The sequence below is a fragment of the Strix aluco genome, unplaced genomic scaffold, assembly GCF_031877795.1.
Source record: "Strix aluco isolate bStrAlu1 unplaced genomic scaffold, bStrAlu1.hap1 HAP1_SCAFFOLD_49, whole genome shotgun sequence".
NCBI lineage: Eukaryota > Metazoa > Chordata > Aves > Strigiformes > Strigidae > Strix > Strix aluco.
In genome coordinates, this window is record NW_027436512.1 from 35,094 (window position 1) to 51,554 (window position 16,461).

The 16,461-nt window shown below is 43.4% G+C and overlaps 1 protein-coding gene across 14 annotated transcripts in view; it reads left to right on the plus strand.

The window, feature by feature from the left end:
* LOC141918929 (ceramide transfer protein-like) overlaps positions 1-16,461 on the plus strand; it is a 67,954-nt gene that overhangs the window by 27,677 nt on the left and 23,816 nt on the right. For all 14 annotated transcript variants that reach the window (XR_012621843.1, XM_074813876.1, XM_074813881.1 and 11 more), the window contains 2 exons: positions 4,299-4,456; positions 12,424-12,516. Coding sequence is in view for 13 of the 14 variants with exons in the window: in XM_074813876.1 (XP_074669977.1) it covers positions 4,299-4,456; positions 12,424-12,516 (251 nt within the window). In the remaining variant the exon portion in view is untranslated. The remainder of the gene's footprint in view (positions 1-4,298; positions 4,457-12,423; positions 12,517-16,461) is intronic.

Genomic DNA, 16,461 nt, shown 5'->3' on the forward strand with positions numbered 1-16,461 from the left:
GTTCCTGCTGCCCCATCATTTGTATGAGGGGTCGTGCTTCCACCACCTCCCTGTCTTTTAAGTCCGGACCAAATTCAAACTCAGTCTCAGAGTGCGGGAGAATAATGGACTTGCACAACTCTATGAGAGTTATCAAGCAAAGCCGTTTATTAATCTCACCCTAAGCGGTTTATATACTCTTCATGCCTTATCACACCCCTAAAGGTTACATTCTGTTGGTTAAATGCTGCTGTTCACGCAGCGGTAATTTCTCACAGCTCAGCGCTTTCCCACAGCTCAGTGTTGCAGCTGGCCGTTGTTTTTCCCTGCCACCTTGGCACAACTCGGCAGTTTCTGATCTTTTTCCCAAGGCCTGTTTCTCATCAAAGCCTTGCTGCTTCTCAGGGGCTGCACAGGGCTGACAGGCCGATGTCGACTTGCCTCTCTCCCACATCAGAGTCCGAGGATTCAATCTTAAATATTTCCATTCCATTCCTTGGGATCCCATGACCATTTTGTGGTGAGAGCATGAACTTGGGAAATCAAAACCTTAATTTTTCCATATTTGTCCCTTTGTTTATTAGTGATGCATGCTACCAACTGCTCTACGTTATCTTGCAGCCCATAGCACAGCTCTGCTTGAACAGTAATTACTTCTTGCATGATTGCCTTTGCATCTCATGAAGTCCTGACTTCCATTTCCAATTCTCTTATTTTACTCCATAATGCAACAACTTCATGGTGAAGAGCTCTAAGACCGGTAGCTAACAACCATCCCAATCTCCCCACTAATTTGTGAGAAGAATCCGATGCCACTTTCCATGGCAACCCGCGCGTAGCCGTCTCAGTTGTCTGGGGGGGTAACCACTGCCGCATCATCTATTTCAGGCCATGCTTCTGGCGGAGCCAGTTTAGCCAGGAAAGCAGCCACGGGGGTCCGGTCCTCAGTACTGGGCCATCCCAGAATAAGGGGAGTCACCATCGTGGCCTCCCCAGTCCCTGACTTCTTTTTTAGCCATAGCATGGCTGTTCCTGGATCCTGCCAACTACACCAAAATGTGTGGGCTGACACAGGCAGGATGCAAGAACAACCACAAAACCACAGATGAAATGCAAAGAGGAAATTTATTCTTGTTACCTCACGAACTAGGGGGGGTCTCTGAAGACCCAGGCAGAGGCACACAAGTGGGAATGCAGGCACTGTGGATCTCAGTCCTTGCTAGAGAGAGAGAGATTTTGAACTTGCTGCTTTTCCCTGTATATCAGGGATTTTCGCAGGCGTACTTTTCCACTGTGCTTTGATCTTTCCCACAGCAGGGCAGGAATCTCAAGGATGTTCAATAAGGTGCCTCTTGAGTCTCACAGGCCTGTGTTATCTAAACACAGATGTTGTACTTATCAAGTACACAAGACTAAACAACAATTAGTATGATATATGTGGTTTTCAACACCCCAGCTGCAAGTCACTTGAGCGTGTTTACAATCCTCCTCACCAATCTTCTGTTATATTCCCACAGCATCTTAGGAACAAGAAGGGAAAACTGATCTATCCTAACAGACACAGAGGTATATAGGAGAGAAGGGATGAAGAGCTATTGAAGAAGGCTAAAGCATGGTATGAAAAACGCATTATAAGAAAGGCAAGAGAAAGCAGTTCACAAATAAAGCAAAATGCTTAAAAGACGGGATAATTAAAAAGGAACCACTTGGAAGATCTTGAAATTGAAGTTAAAGTAGAAGAAAAATCATACTGCTGCTTCTTTCAATTGGCTACATACAGTTTGATTACCAGGCTAGAAGAGCAGTTGAAATGATAAAGAACACTTTCCTATTAGCCTTTAACTTGAACCTGCAGATCTCCTGATGCAAGATTTCATTTTGAAACACTCAGTCTTGTAGCTGACATGAAAAACACGTGTAAAAAAGGAATAGGAAAGATGTTCAGGCTCTCCAAATAGAAAAAAAAATATCCTGACAAGTACTTCTAATGAGCTGAAGTTCAGCTGTTGCAGAGATGGGGCTTGAGGCTGTCTTCTGATATGTTCTGTGAAGACAAATATCTCCTCTGATTAGGAGTGAATCAAAATACTCCCATCCACAGTAAGGAATATCTTGAGTCATCTTCTCTTCAAAGAAATAGGCCTTGTACCTTTCTGAAACAAGTTTGGTTTTGTCCAGAATTATGGCTGAAAGGAACTATGGACACTGACTTTGAAACTGCAAGCTCTGTATGTATCACTGCTGCTTTGAGACTAATCATTAAAGAATGACTTAAAATATATGATGACTGAAATGTTATGGAAGTATTAATGAGTTGTAGCTGAGACCTAAAGATATCCAGGAACAAAAGCTGGCTTTTTTCCAGGAAACGAGGCTACATTGCTGCATCTCCCTTACAATCTACCATAGATTTCTGAAATTATTTTATACTGTTGCAGCCAGTGGTAATTTCTTCAGTGTGTCTAGCATGTTGCATATTTCAGAGAAAAATCACATCTATAAGCAGCATAGCTGTGCCTGGTAAACCTGCACATGAACATGGTCTATGCTAGCAGGACATACTATTAGTATAAACTGTATTTTTTTCATTAGTGAAGTGTGTTATTGGTAAAAGCTCTTGTTGTCTAATTTTCATTGTTCAGTGAATCCACTGCATCGCCTCCTTGCCAGATTATACCACTTTCAGTCTTAGCCTCTTCTGTGTTCCCTCTGCAGCTGGTAGGGGGAGGGAGAGTTCATTATTGCTTCTGAAACAGATTGATCTTTCTTTCTTTTGCTCCCATCATCTTTACCTTTTAGGGAGCATTCTTGATTAACATGAAACAAAAAAATAAGCTGTGTTCTACCATAGTATGTATGCTTATTAAGGTATTTGAAGTAGTCTGCGGTGTGTAAACATCTGTTTGAAAAAGTTTGATTCCTTCTGAAAGGAGGGCATATAAAACCTCTGGAGACTTAAACCACTGCTTAAGACCATGTGGTGCTTGCTTTCTGTTCCTTAAGTGTAGATATTGTGCTCTACCATTAGAGAACAGCAATTGCATGTCTTTTCCCTACAAGAACTGAGCTGCTAGAAAGCTATGCTTTACCCTTTGTAATGGTTTAGCCCCTGCCGGGGTCTGAGACCACGCGGCCGCTGCCCCTCCCCCACAAAGGGAGTGAAATACAAAGCCCCGGGGCTGAGATAAGGAGAGGTTTAATACAACAGAGCAACAGCAACACAACAAACAGCAACAATAAGAATAGCAGTGATAACAATGAACAGAGCAAAGTATATCTACCAATACAGGAGTGAGAGGAGCAGATGTACAAAACCACGCGCCCCGCGCTCCCGTGCCAGGATGTGACGTCCGCATGGTATCTGAATAACCCGGCTAGAGCTTCCCCCCACTGCTGGGGAAACTTAACCCTATCCTGGCTAAACCAGGACACCCTTGCAGACAGATATTGGATAAACTTACACAAATATTTATTTGTGTTCTTTAAACCATAACAGTGGCACATTGACAAACTGACAGACAGGGAAAAGAAAGCAATATCCAACTGGGTGATAAGTCATTAGCTTGCCCCATGGCATAGCAGGAGTTACTTTAACTTGCTGGGCTCAGTCAGCTTCAACATGGGTGTTACTTCTGCTTTCTAATATTTTCTGACATCAGTGTGTAGTGTTTGATTTGTTATTCTGTCAACCTACATACAAGTTTGACATAGAATAGGTACTTTTTTGTCACACATTAAGTGACTTGTTTAAATAGCCTTAGCAACAGATGGCCTGGTTGACAGCATGAAGTAGTTGTTGGAACTGCAAAATCCCACAGTACTTGGATAATTCAACACATTTGATACCTTTTTATGTTGAGGTTTTTAAATCTATAGTTACCTGCTTAAAGCAACCTTGAAATGTTACCTTTTGAGTTTGATTGCATTTTGAAATTGTTCCTTTCTTAGTGCTGTATTGGATATGTTTTATGGTTGCTTTGTGTTAATTAGGCCCCACTTCAAGCTGTCAAACTGCTATTGTTGCAAAGTATTCCCACTCCTTCCACCCACATGATTTGTAGAGTGCAGAGTAATACAGCATTACAAGCAGACTTGAAATACAGTATAGCAAGATGAAGCTTAAGGGATGCATTCCTCCTTTTGAATCTCTTTCCTTATCCTGTGGATAGCTGAAAATTATTAGCACTTCTGATTTTTATTTTTAAATTAACTTTCTAGCCAGTCTGTTTTCTTCAAACAGCTGTAATATAAAGCATACATGTAAAAAACTTGTTTGAGTTAAAGGCAGCTATCAGTGAATGATTCATGTTTGTTCTTAGTGTTTCCACATGTGACACCCAAAGGAATTAATGGCATAGACTTTAAAGGAGAAGCTATAACTTTCAAGGCAACTACTGCTGGAATCCTTGCTACACTCTCCCATTGTATTGAACTCATGGTAAAACGTGAAGAAAGCTGGCAAAAAAGACTAGATAAGGTAAGATCACTTTCCTTTTTACTTTTGTTGAAAAAAATGTTTCTCTAGCTTTAAACTGAAATTTCAAATTAGCTGGTTTTAACTTTTTTTTATTCCAGGTATTGCTTTTAATTTTATGTACAGCATTTATTAATTTTAGGTGCTTTCATTATTTATTACTCCTATAAAATGTTAAAAACTCATCCTGACTGTTGGTGATGCAGTAATATTATTCATCATATTTTTTCTTTTCCCAGCCCTTGTTCAGGTAGTATTCCTATATTTTTTTTAATATCTATAAAGAATCTGATAGTATTCTGTAGTACTAAGTGTATTGCTTGCAGCCCTCTAAAAGACACCTAATTATCCATGCTTGCAAAATGATGTGCAAATCTCTGAAATGTTTTAATTGTGATAAGAGATAGTGACAGTACTGAGGATAACAACCAGTTCTAACATTAAAGGTCTAAGATACAATTATTTCACTTTAGGAGATTGAAGAGATTAATTTAAGTCATGCTGTATACCAATTGGTTAATTTTTTAGGGGTCTGTGTTGTCATAATATCTGTTGTTATTATGGCAATGATAGTTCATGATAAGCCTGCTCAACCAGTATAGCAACTCGAAAGGAGCAGTATCTTCTCTCTTCAGATGAGATGTACTATAGAAGCATGGCTAGGGTTGTACTTCAGGCTTTGATTTCTAGAATCCTGCTATCACTGGCTGGTGTCCTGTACAGTCTCATTTTTAATGTGTTTCCATATGGTGTATATCACACTTCAAATCTTACTCCATATGTGTTAGTGGTACACAATTCAAAGAATTAAGTCATTCAGACAGAATACATCCACGTTTGAATTCTTGCCCCTGTCTCCTGGCTCTTCTTTGTCTGTATGTCAGAGGCCTGGTCCTATCTAACTATATTGTGACTTCTGTCAACACTTAATTTATTATTGCTTCATCTAGGTGGTTGGAGGAATTATAGTAGACCCAAGACTTGAAGCTTGTTCATAGGATCATAGGGTAATTCAGGTTGGAAGAGACCTCAAGAGGTCTCTAGTCCAACCTGCTTAAAGGAAGTACAGTTTGAGATCAGACCAGGTCGCTCAAGGCTTTATCAAGTCTGGTTTTAAGTCTCCAAGGCTGGAGATGGCACAGCCTTTCTGGGCAGCCTGTTCTGCTGCTCAACTGTTATAGTGAAAAAGTTTTTTATTATATCCAGTTGGAGTAGCTCTTATTCCAGTATCTGCCTATTGTTTTTCATCTTCCTACTATAGACTGCTGCGAAGAGCCTGGCTCAATTTCTTGATGACCTGCTCGGAGGTATTGGAAGGCTATTATTAAGTCCCCCCACAAAAGCCTTCTCTTCTCTGGGCTGAGCAAATGCAGTTCACTCTTGCTGATCAGACTTTGCTTAAAGCATGGATGAAGTGAATTTTTTCTTGTCAGTATGTTAGTATATGCTATTTACAGAATAATATGTTAATATAGAATTTGAATTGGTTTAGATTAGTTATTCGTCATGTTTTTCTTCTGTGGACTAACTTTAAAGCACTTGATTTTAGCTGCAAGCAGTTAACAAATTCAAACCTAAATTTCACTTTGAGTCTCCTGTGACTGATACCTCATACAGCAACATATCACCTCATACAGCATGAGTAAATACATTTTAAAGGGGGTCACAAGCTTATTTGGACTTGGTTTCCCAGAAATTAAAATAGCAAAAGCTTCTAAAAACTTGGAGATTTTAAGTTTCTCTGCTTTGGTAGACCTGCAACTTTGTCACGCTTGTCAGTGAAATTTTCTGGACTTTACAGCACACTCATGGTGAAGTACTGTAATTCTAATATAAAATAACCTTTTTTATTTGGATTCCTCTAATTGCTAGCCTTTTAGAAGAGGAGATTTCGATTGAATTAAATAATATGGAATCATAGTGGGTTAGTCTTGGCTAATAGCCAAATGCCCACCCAGCTGCTCACTTACCACCCCATCCAGCAGGACCAGGGGGAAAAAATAGGATGAGAAAGCTCATGGGTCAAGAGAAAGCCAGGGAGATTGCTTACCAGTTCTTGTCATGGCAGAACAGTCTCGACTTGGGGAAAATCAATTTGTTGATGATTAGAATAGGTACAGTTAGTGGGAAACAAAAAGACAAACACTGAAATGGCTTTCTTCCCCCATTTCCCAGTCTCAACTTCACTCTTTCACTGCAAGCCTCTCTACCCCCTGCTTGTCTAGCCCCAAGCAGTGTGGGGCAGGGAATGGGTGGTTGGAGGTCAGTCCAAAAGATTTAGTCTCTGCCACTCCTTCCCCCTCACACTTTTCCCCTGCTCCAGCATGGGTCCTTTCCAGGGCTGCAGTCCTCTGGGAAAAATCTGCTCCAGTGGGGGGTCCTCCATGGAACATGGTTCCTTCAGGAAATGTCCCTCTGCTCCAGTGTGGGGGTCCTCCATGGACTGTAGTGTGGATATGTTCTCTGCTCTAGAACTCCTCCTTGGTATTCCCTCTGTTTCTCACTTTCTGTTCCCCCTCCTCTCTCCCTGGGTGGTTTTTTTTGCTCTTAAATACATTTTCACAGAGGTGCCACACATGTGACAGATGGGCTTAGCTGTGTCCTGTGGTGGGTCTGTTCCGGAGCTGTCTGGAACCAGCTGTGTCTGACATGGGCAGCCCCTGGCCTCCTCCCACAGAGCCCACTCCTGCAGCCCCCCACAACCAACACCTTGACGCCTACACCCTGCACAAGAATTTAAAGACAGCAGTCCACTGTATTCAGACCTTTGCTAACACTATTTATTCCACTTCAGTTGTAGGGCTTCTTTTGTGTTGTTTGGGGTTTACCTTGTTTTAGTGGCTAAACGTGGCTCTGTAAAAGTCTCTTCTATAACTATGGGCCTGAGCAAAAAAAACACTGTTCTCTGATAAATTGTTGTAGGAGGAGAATAATGTTGATCTCTGTACTCTTGGTTTTCTTGGATAGATGCTTATGCTGCTCTGAAAAGGAAGTAAATATTGGGAGATGATAAAGTTCAGAATATCTTCTTTAAGAGATTAGAGGGGAAAGTTATGTGAAATTGGGCAGCTGTTTGTGTGTGTTCTAGCTGGGAGGGTTTTAAAGCTAGAAGAATTGAAAGGTGCAGCATCAAGTTTGTCCTTTGTATATCAGCAGATTCACTCTGCAGGCTCTGTGCTGTGCAGGTTTGTCATAAGAACAGGATCTCTGTCAGTGGCTAAAAGCAATGAGTGTTTTACAAGTAGTTTAAGTACTGTTGTAATCCAGCTTGCTGCTCTTCCCTCTCCAGCCTCCTCACTCCACTAGCTTGAGAATCACATTTTACTTGACAGCAAAACACAAATATGATTAGTGACAGTTCTGCTACTTCACAAAACTATACAGCCTCCATCTTGTAGAGGGCCAGTTTAGCCTAAAGATGCAAGAGAGATTTATGTCTGCTGAGCTTGAAGCAAATATATTTCAAAAATATAGCTGTCCTAAAATATTTCTAATGCTAAAAAGCTCAAGCTGATTAGAAATTGTTGAATCCAGAGCTGACTACAATTTGACTTGAGATGAGTACAGTGTTATGGAGTGAGTATTTTCCTCTAGAAACCCTGTTTTTTAAATAAATGAAAGGTTTTTAAGTTACATTCTGAAGGTTGGAAACCTTTATTTTTAAACCTTTGAAAGCAAGAAATCATTATAAAAACATCTTTTAATTTTGAAGGAGACTGCTAAAATAGTGCACTCGGTGACTGCAATTTTAGAATTCTATACTTAGTTTTCTTTCTGTTACCAAAACAGTCAGATGGCCAGAATAAAATTAATACAAAAGCATGTAGTGTTATCTAAAGGTAACTGTAGTTACAACTTTGCTTTTGACCTTTTATTCTTAGCTGTTAAGATCTTGAGCTTGACTCTATTTTTCCAGTGCAGTATATTTTTCAGTATGAGCCTCTTGAATGTATTTTTAAAACAGACTTTTTTAAATAAACAGGGAAAGGATTTAATCTCTAGTATTTGGTCCATTGTTTCATTTGCAACAAAATCCTTGTGGTGATGCTTTTCTTGTTGTCTTGACTACAGCAACATTTTTCCATCCTTGTTTCCTTTGGTCTTAATTGGTATTAATGTGCAAACTTATCTTCTGAATGTTAAATTTTACTTTAACGTGTTTGGGTAGTTTATTTTGTTCACCTTTCACAACTGTAACTTAAATGTTTCATTAAATTTTAGAGTTTTAATACACCAGTAATTTTTCTGCTGTGCAGTCATACAATTTCCCAATTTCTGCCTTATTTAATGTTGTTGCCGTATTTAATGTTGGAGAGTTGTCTTCTGACACGTGAATTACCACTAATTTGCAGATTGAAGTGCAGAAAGCATAGGGATTGGGGAGGGGGAAAATTCGGTTTTGGGGGGTTTTTTGTTTTGTTTTTCATTCCAAGTGTTCTGGTAAAACTGCTTTCTCTCAGTGACTTATACTCAAGTCATGCTTTATGCATCTTCAGGACTCTCTGGTTGCTTTCAAAATAGGTAAACTTGCAAAATTTTCTGAAACGTAAGTGTTAGCAGTTATCACCTGTTTGTGATAGTTTCAGGAAGGGAAAAGCCTACATTCACAGATAAAGACAACACTGTCTTCATCTAAGTAAACAGAGAAGGACTGGTGGAGGATGTGGTGGTTGGAGGCCGACTAGGACACAGTGATCATGAAATAATAGAGTTCTCTATTCTTAGAGAGGCCAGGAGAGGGGGCAGCAGAACTGACATCTTGGACTTCCCAAGGGCTGACTTTGACTTGTCTAGGCAACTGCTTGACAGGATCCCTTGGGAGACAGTCCTGAAGGGTATAGGGGTCCAGGAAGGCTGGGCACTCTTTAAGAAGGAAGTGTTAATGGCTCAGGAGCAGGCGGTGCCCAGGTGCTGTAAGAGAAGCCGGCGCCAGAGAGGGCCACCCTGGCTGAACAGGGAGCTTTGGCTGGAACTCAGGGAGAAAAGGAGAGTTTACCGCTTTTGGAAGAAGGGGCTAGCCACTCACAGTGATTACAAAGAGGCTGTGAGGCTATGCAGGGTGGAAATCAGGAGGTCTAAAGCCCAGCTGGAAATTAATCTGGCTTCAGTAGTCAAGGATAACAAGAAATGTTTCTATAAGTACATCAACAGCAAAAGAAAGACCAGGGAGAGCCTCCATCCCCTGCTAGATGCAGGAGGAAACAGGGTAACAAGTGATGAGGAGAAGGCTGAGGTGCTTAATGCCTTCTTTGCCTCAGTCTTTAATAACAAGACCAGTTGTACTGAGGGAATCCAGCCTCCTCAGCCAGAAGACAGAGACTGGGAGAACGATCCCCCCACAGTGTCAGTGACCTACTGCATCACATGGACACACACAAGTCTATGGGACCGGATGGGATACACCCGAGGGTGCTGAAGGAGCTGGCTGGGGTGCTCGCCAAGCCGCTTTCCATCATTTACCAGCAGTCCTGGCTGACCGGGGAGGTCCCGACAGATTGGAAACTGGCCAATGTGACGCCCATCTATAAGAAGGGTCGGAAGGATGATCTGGGAAATTACAGGCCTGTCAGCTTGACGTCGGTGCCCGGGAAGCTGATGGAGCAGCTCATCCTGAGTACCATCACACAACACAGGCGGGACAACCAGGGGATCAGGCCCAGTCAGCATGGGTTTATGAAAGGCAGGTCCTGCTTGACAAACCTGATCTCCTTCTATGACAGGGCGACCTGCTTATTGGATGAGGGAAAGGCTGTGGAGGTAGTTTACCTCGACTTCAGTAAGGCCTTTGACACCGTTTCCCACAGCATTCTCCTGGCGAAACTGGCTGCTCGAGGCTTGGATGGGCACACGCTTTGCTGGGTAAAAAACTGGCTGGATGGCCGGGCCCAAAGAGTTGTGGTGAATGGAGTTAAATCCGGTTGGCGGCCGGTCACGAGTGGTGTCCCCCAGGGCTCGGTTTTGGGGCCACTCCTGTTTAACATCTTTATTGATGACCTAGACGAGGGGATCGAGTGCACCCTCAGTAAGTTTGCAGACGACACCAAGTTGGGTGGGAGTGTTGATCTGCTCGAGGGTAGGGAGGCTCTGCAGAGAGACCTGGCCAGGCTGGAGCCATGGGCTGAGGCCAACTGGAGGAGTTTCAATAAGGCCAAATGCCGGGTGCTGCCCTTGGGCCACAACAACCCCCAGCAGCGCTACAGGCTTGGGGAGGAGTGGCTGGAGAGCTGCCAGTCAGAGAGGGACCTGGGGGTGTTGATTGACAGCCGGCTGAACATGAGCCAAGCAGTGTGCCCAGGTGGCCAAGAAGGCCAATGGTATCCTGGCTTGTATCAGCAATAGCATGGCCAGCAGGGACAGGGAAGGGATCTGACCCCTGTACTTGGCACTGGTGAGGCCGCACCTCGATGAGTGGGTTCAGTTTTGGGCCCCTCACTCCAAAAAGGCCATTGAATGACTCGAGCGTGTCCAGAGAAGGGCAACGAAGCTGGTGCAGGGTCTGGAGCACAGGTCTGATGGGGAGCGGCTGAGGGAACTGGGGGGGTTTAGTCTGGAGAAGAGGAGGCTGAGGGGAGACCTCATGGCCCTCTACAACTCCCTGAAAGGAGGGTGCAGAGAGGGGGGATGAGTCTCTTGAACCAAGGAACAAGCGATAGGACAGAGGGAATGGCCTCAAGTTGCGCCAGGGCAGGGTCAGACTGGCTCTTAGGAAGTATTTCTTTCCAGAAAGGGTTGTTGGGCGTTGGAATGGGCTGCCCAGGGCAGGGGGGGAGTCCCCATCCCGGGAGGTGTTGAAGAGTCGCGTTGACATAGTGCTGAGGGATCTGGTGGGGTTGAGAACGTTCAGTGTGAGGTTCACGGTTGGACTAGGTGATCTTCAAGGTCTTTTCCAACCTTGATGATTTTGTGATTCTGTAAGTGCTGCTTTTTTACTCAGAATTTTTCTGTGGAAAACTACTACTTTGTTTTGCATGAAAACTGTTGGTTTATTTTTTCAAACTTTTCTTTAGAAATTGGAAAGTATGTGTTCCACAGTGAACATTTGCCACCAAATTCCCAGTTGGTAAACTCAGCCTTTCAGTAATTTTAAGGGTTTTGCACTGAATCATTAACGTTCAGATTGGGTTGCTGAATAATTATATCTGCAAGTAGTAGTGTGTGGTGTCCAGTTGCCAAAAGGGAACAAAGAAACATCTTATGTACTAAAGCTGAGTTCTGCAAGAATTTCAGAAACGTTTATACGTTTCTCTGGGAATATCTGGCAGTATATAGAACTTGCAGAGGAAATACAAGGCTTAATCTGATTCCGTCACTACTACCACTTTATTCAAAATATACTATGACATAGACATCATTAGTGGCTCTAGTACAGTCACACACCTATTATGGGAGAATGATGTTGAGTTGTTAGTCTCTGCATGGAGTTTACAAAATGATTCATGTGGATCCTATGCCAGCGAGTTATAGATACAAGCCTACGTGCTGTGATTCACTAGTATATCACCCTGTTCAAGAAGTTAGCTTTCTACCAGTCTTACTTTTCACCCTTTGTTATTGCTGCTCATGCATCTGTGTCAAGGAGTTTATATAAACTGTCAGATACCAAGTCTGACCCTCAACAAACCATGAATAATAGCTGTGCTTAAACTAGATACCAGATTTTGCTTGCTGATCTAGTTTCTTCCACATGACTTAAAGAAGGTATGCTCAAGGTAGCTAGCTCCCCAAGCTTTGTATTATATATGCATGTGTATGGGCACACATAGAATCACAGAATCTTCTAGGTTGGAAAGGACCTTGAAGATCATCTAGTCCAACCGTTAAATGCATGCATTCAATTAAAATCAGAAAATCAGCAGCTTTGCAATTGTTACTTGGGAAAAACCCCTATACTGGTCATTCCATTTACTGGCATGCTGACTATTATCAGCCAGTTCATTCTTGCTGCATCAAATGATCATGTAATTTTGCAGGAGATAGAGAAAAGGAGAAGAATTGAAGAAGCATACAAAAATGCTGTGACAGAACTGAAGAAAAAGTCCCACTTTGGAGGGCCAGACTATGAGGTACAAGATTTTAAAAATTGGTTTGTTTCTCAAAGGAGTGTGTGTGTGCAAATCAAGGTCTTTGGCTGTGCAAGCGTATTCATGCCACTTTCCCTTTTCTGCCTTGGAAACTGAAACTGAATGAAGAATCTAAATCCTTAATTTTTTGAGAATAGAAGTCTGTCTTCACCTCAGGTTTACTTATTCTGCTTTTGTCTAAAGCATTTTGCTTACAGATATTTGACTTTTTTTATTGTACGTTTGCTACTGTACATATGCAAGTTTTGTACTTTTTAATGACTCGCTTGTATAGATACGTCATGCAAATATGAAAGCCCTGACTTCAGAGGCAGTCCTAGAATCTGAAGTTTAATCTGAATTGATTTTTAACTTGTCACCACCACTTGAAATGTGTTGATAAATTCAATGATTTTAGGTTCCGTTTCATCTGTTAAATTGCATGTTTTAGCAGCTTCCTCCTCAGTTTGGTTATTTAGTCAAGTTCTAAGTCTCTTAAACTGCCTTCTGAAGAATAATGTCAGCTAATGCACCTATAATGCAGTTTGAATAATTTTTAAAAGCTTGAGCCTTTCATTTACGTTAATCAAGCAAGTTTCTACTTACAAATCATAGCCTGAGAAATAGTACTAATATGTTGGGATATTTAAAAGATACTGTGGTGGTTTGACCTTGGCTAAATGCCAGGTACCCACCAAGTCGCTCTATCACTTCCCCCCCCCTTCCCCTTTTTTTTTCTCAACAGGGCAAAGAGGGGAAAGAAAATAAGATAGGAAAAAAAAACCAACCAACCCTTGTGGGTAAAACAACAGCAGTTTTAATATAAGCAAAGCGAAGCAAAGGTCCGCGCGCGGAAGCAAAAAAAAAGCAAACAGATTTATTCTCTCCTTCCCATGAACAGGCGATGTCGGGCCTTCTCAGGAAGCAGGGCTCCCATACGCGGAGGGGTTGCCTCGGAGGACCAAGGGTGACCCCACCCCCTTCCTCCTTTCTCCCAGCTTTATACTGAGCAGCCGTCAGATGGTCTGGAATATCCCTTTGGTCAGTTGGGGTCAGCTGTCCTGGTTGTGTCCCCTCCCAAGATCTTGCCCACCCCGTCCCACTGTGGGAGGGGGGGAAATGTCGGAAAGAGCCTTGGTGCTGTGTAAGCACCACTCAGCAGTAGCCACACCACCAGGGTGCTATCAACACCCTGCCAGCTCCCAGCATCAAACACAGCACCATGGGGGCTGCTAGAGGGGAAAACCAATTCCGGCTCAACCACACCCAGTACACTGAGTTTCTCCATTGTGACTGAGGCATTGTAAAAGAAAAAGGTTGATAGGAAGTTGGACTTTGTCTACCTGGTTACAAACCCAGATATCCCTGTTGTAAAGTGGGTTTTTAAAATTTGCTGGAACAGTTTGTTTTACAATACAATAAAAGCAGTAAACCTTGTTTTCTTAAATTACCATTTTACCAAGCAGACACAAGTTTTTAATAGTTGACTCAACTCTACCTGCTGTTTATTGATAAACTGTTCTTTACAAGAGTTTTCAATAGTGATCTCCAGAATTTTGTCTTGTGCTTTGAGCACATATCCGCAATCCACCCTAAGGCACTGGAATACTTGGAAGGAGTCTTAACTACACAATTATGTTAATATGTTTAATTTACTGACATGCTGTAAACATTTTTAAGAGAAGATATATGTTAATTAAAACCTAAATCTGATGTCAAAGCATATTGACACTGTTACTCAGTCTTCGGTTTCCTGGTGTTTTGCTTGTTTATAGAACTACCCCTAAATTGTAGTTAAAGGAAATAACTTCCTGTCCTGGTTTCGACCAGGATGGAGTTAACTTTCCCTGGGTTGAGAGGGAGCACAGCTGGAGGGCCGGTCCGGACCAGTCATTGGAGTATTTCATACCATGTGATGCCATGCCCAGGGATACAGGTGGGCGCGGGCTCTCTCGGGCGGGCGCCGTTTTCAGGTTCCGGTGCGGTCGCGTGTTGCTGGGGGGGGGGGGGGCGGTCGCCACGCTCGGTAAGTCACTGCTGCATCTTACCCGTTCCTTTTTTGGACTCGCTATTGTTACTGTTGTTCTCTTGGTATATTTAGTAAATGCTTTCTTTTTATTCAACCCACGAATTCTCTTCTTTTTGTCCCTCCCCTATTTCACCAGAGGGGGGAGGTGAATGGCCGGCCACGTGGCCTCTGGCTGCCGGCTGAGCTCAAACCTCAACAGGTTTTGGCGCCCAACGTGGGGCACTGAGGTTTGATTTTTCTTTTGAGATGACAACAAAACGGGTAAAATGTGGATTGCTTGGCTCCTTAAGATCTTACCACCTCATTTGCAATACGTGTTTCCCATGCTGTTGCTCACCTTCCGTGAGAGGTGGGTTAAGGTTTTGTTTCTGTTGTACTATGTGATGCTTATCTATGATGGGGTGCTGTCATCAGCCCTGGGGCTATTTACAGCTGTGTTTGAGAAATTGAGGAATTTCAAATATCCTTGGAATGTTGACATTTACATGGTCATCTTCGTGCTAGGAGCTAGTGTGTTCCTGCATGTGGTTCAAGTTTTGTTCAGGGTTAAGCAACTATTTAAGAGTATCACAAGGAAATCTACTCCAAGGTTGGAGAATTATGAGTGGCTGGGGGTGTGGGGTAGCCTGGGCAAGTACCTAGGACAGTGAGCACCTCCAGTGTATTGGAACTTCACTCCTGCACAGGTGCAGAATCCTGAAGAACTAGTGAAATATTTGGGAAAAGTATGTTGTCACCCGGGTAATTCCAGGGAGGCACAGCTCACTGCAACATGCTGGGGCCTGGCCCATCCCCTACCGAGTGCTATTAAACACTGTTCAGCACCCTCAAGAGGAAGAGAAGGGCTCTGCACCTGGTAACCAAGTAACAGAAGCTGCAGCCACTACAAGCCCGAGGACAGGCGCTGCAGCTGAACCAGAGAACCAACCCACGACAGTGTCAGTTGCTCCCAGACAGAAGAAGAAATACACAAGAAAATCCCCTCGCAGTGTACAGGGTGAGGATGAACCAGGCCCATCACGAGAACAGGAGGAGGCAGAGCCAGTGATAGTCACCCGATCCTTATCCCTGAGTGAGTTGTGAGACATAAGAAAAGATTCCAGCCGCCATCCAGGTGAGCAACTCGTTACCTGGCTGCTGCGGTGCTGGGATAGCGAGGCCAGTGGCATGGAACTAGAGGGCAGGGAGGTGAGGCAGCTGGGATCCCTGTGTAGGGAAGGGGGCATTGACAAGGCCATTGGAAAGGAGACACAAAATCTCAGTCTCTGGAAGCGACTTCTGTCAAGTGTGAGGGAGAGGTATCCCTTCAAGGAAGACTTTGCATGTCGACCAAGTAAGCGGACCACTATGGAGAGAGGCATTCAATACCTGAGGGAGCTAGCTGTGCGGGAGGCAGTTTACTATGACCCAGATAATGCACGGCTACCCACAGATCCAGATGAAGTCCGATGCACCCGGCCCGTGTGGAGGAAGTTTGTACGGAGCACACCCTCATCATATACCAGTGCATCAGCAGTAACGGACTGGAGAGACGAAGAGGGACCAGCAGTGGATGAACTGGCTCGCCGACTACGACAATATGAAGAAAGTCTCTCTTACCCCCTCGTTGCAGCTGTGGAGAAATTATTTCATGAATTCCAGCAATTTAACGAGAACATGTCCTACTCCCCACCTGCACGGACCAGAATCTCGGCTATTAGGAGCAGTCGTTTCCCTACTCGAGAGAACCGGTACACACCACGGGGGGAGCTGTGGCATTGCCTGCGTGACCATGGAGAAGACATGAAGAAATGGGATGGAAAACTGACCTACCTCCTAGAAGAGCGGGTATGTGAGCTGGAAGGAAGAACAAGTACAAAACGGGGTTCTTTTAGGAGAAATGCTGCTCCAGTTTCCAGTAATCAAGTGCCCAAACGGAG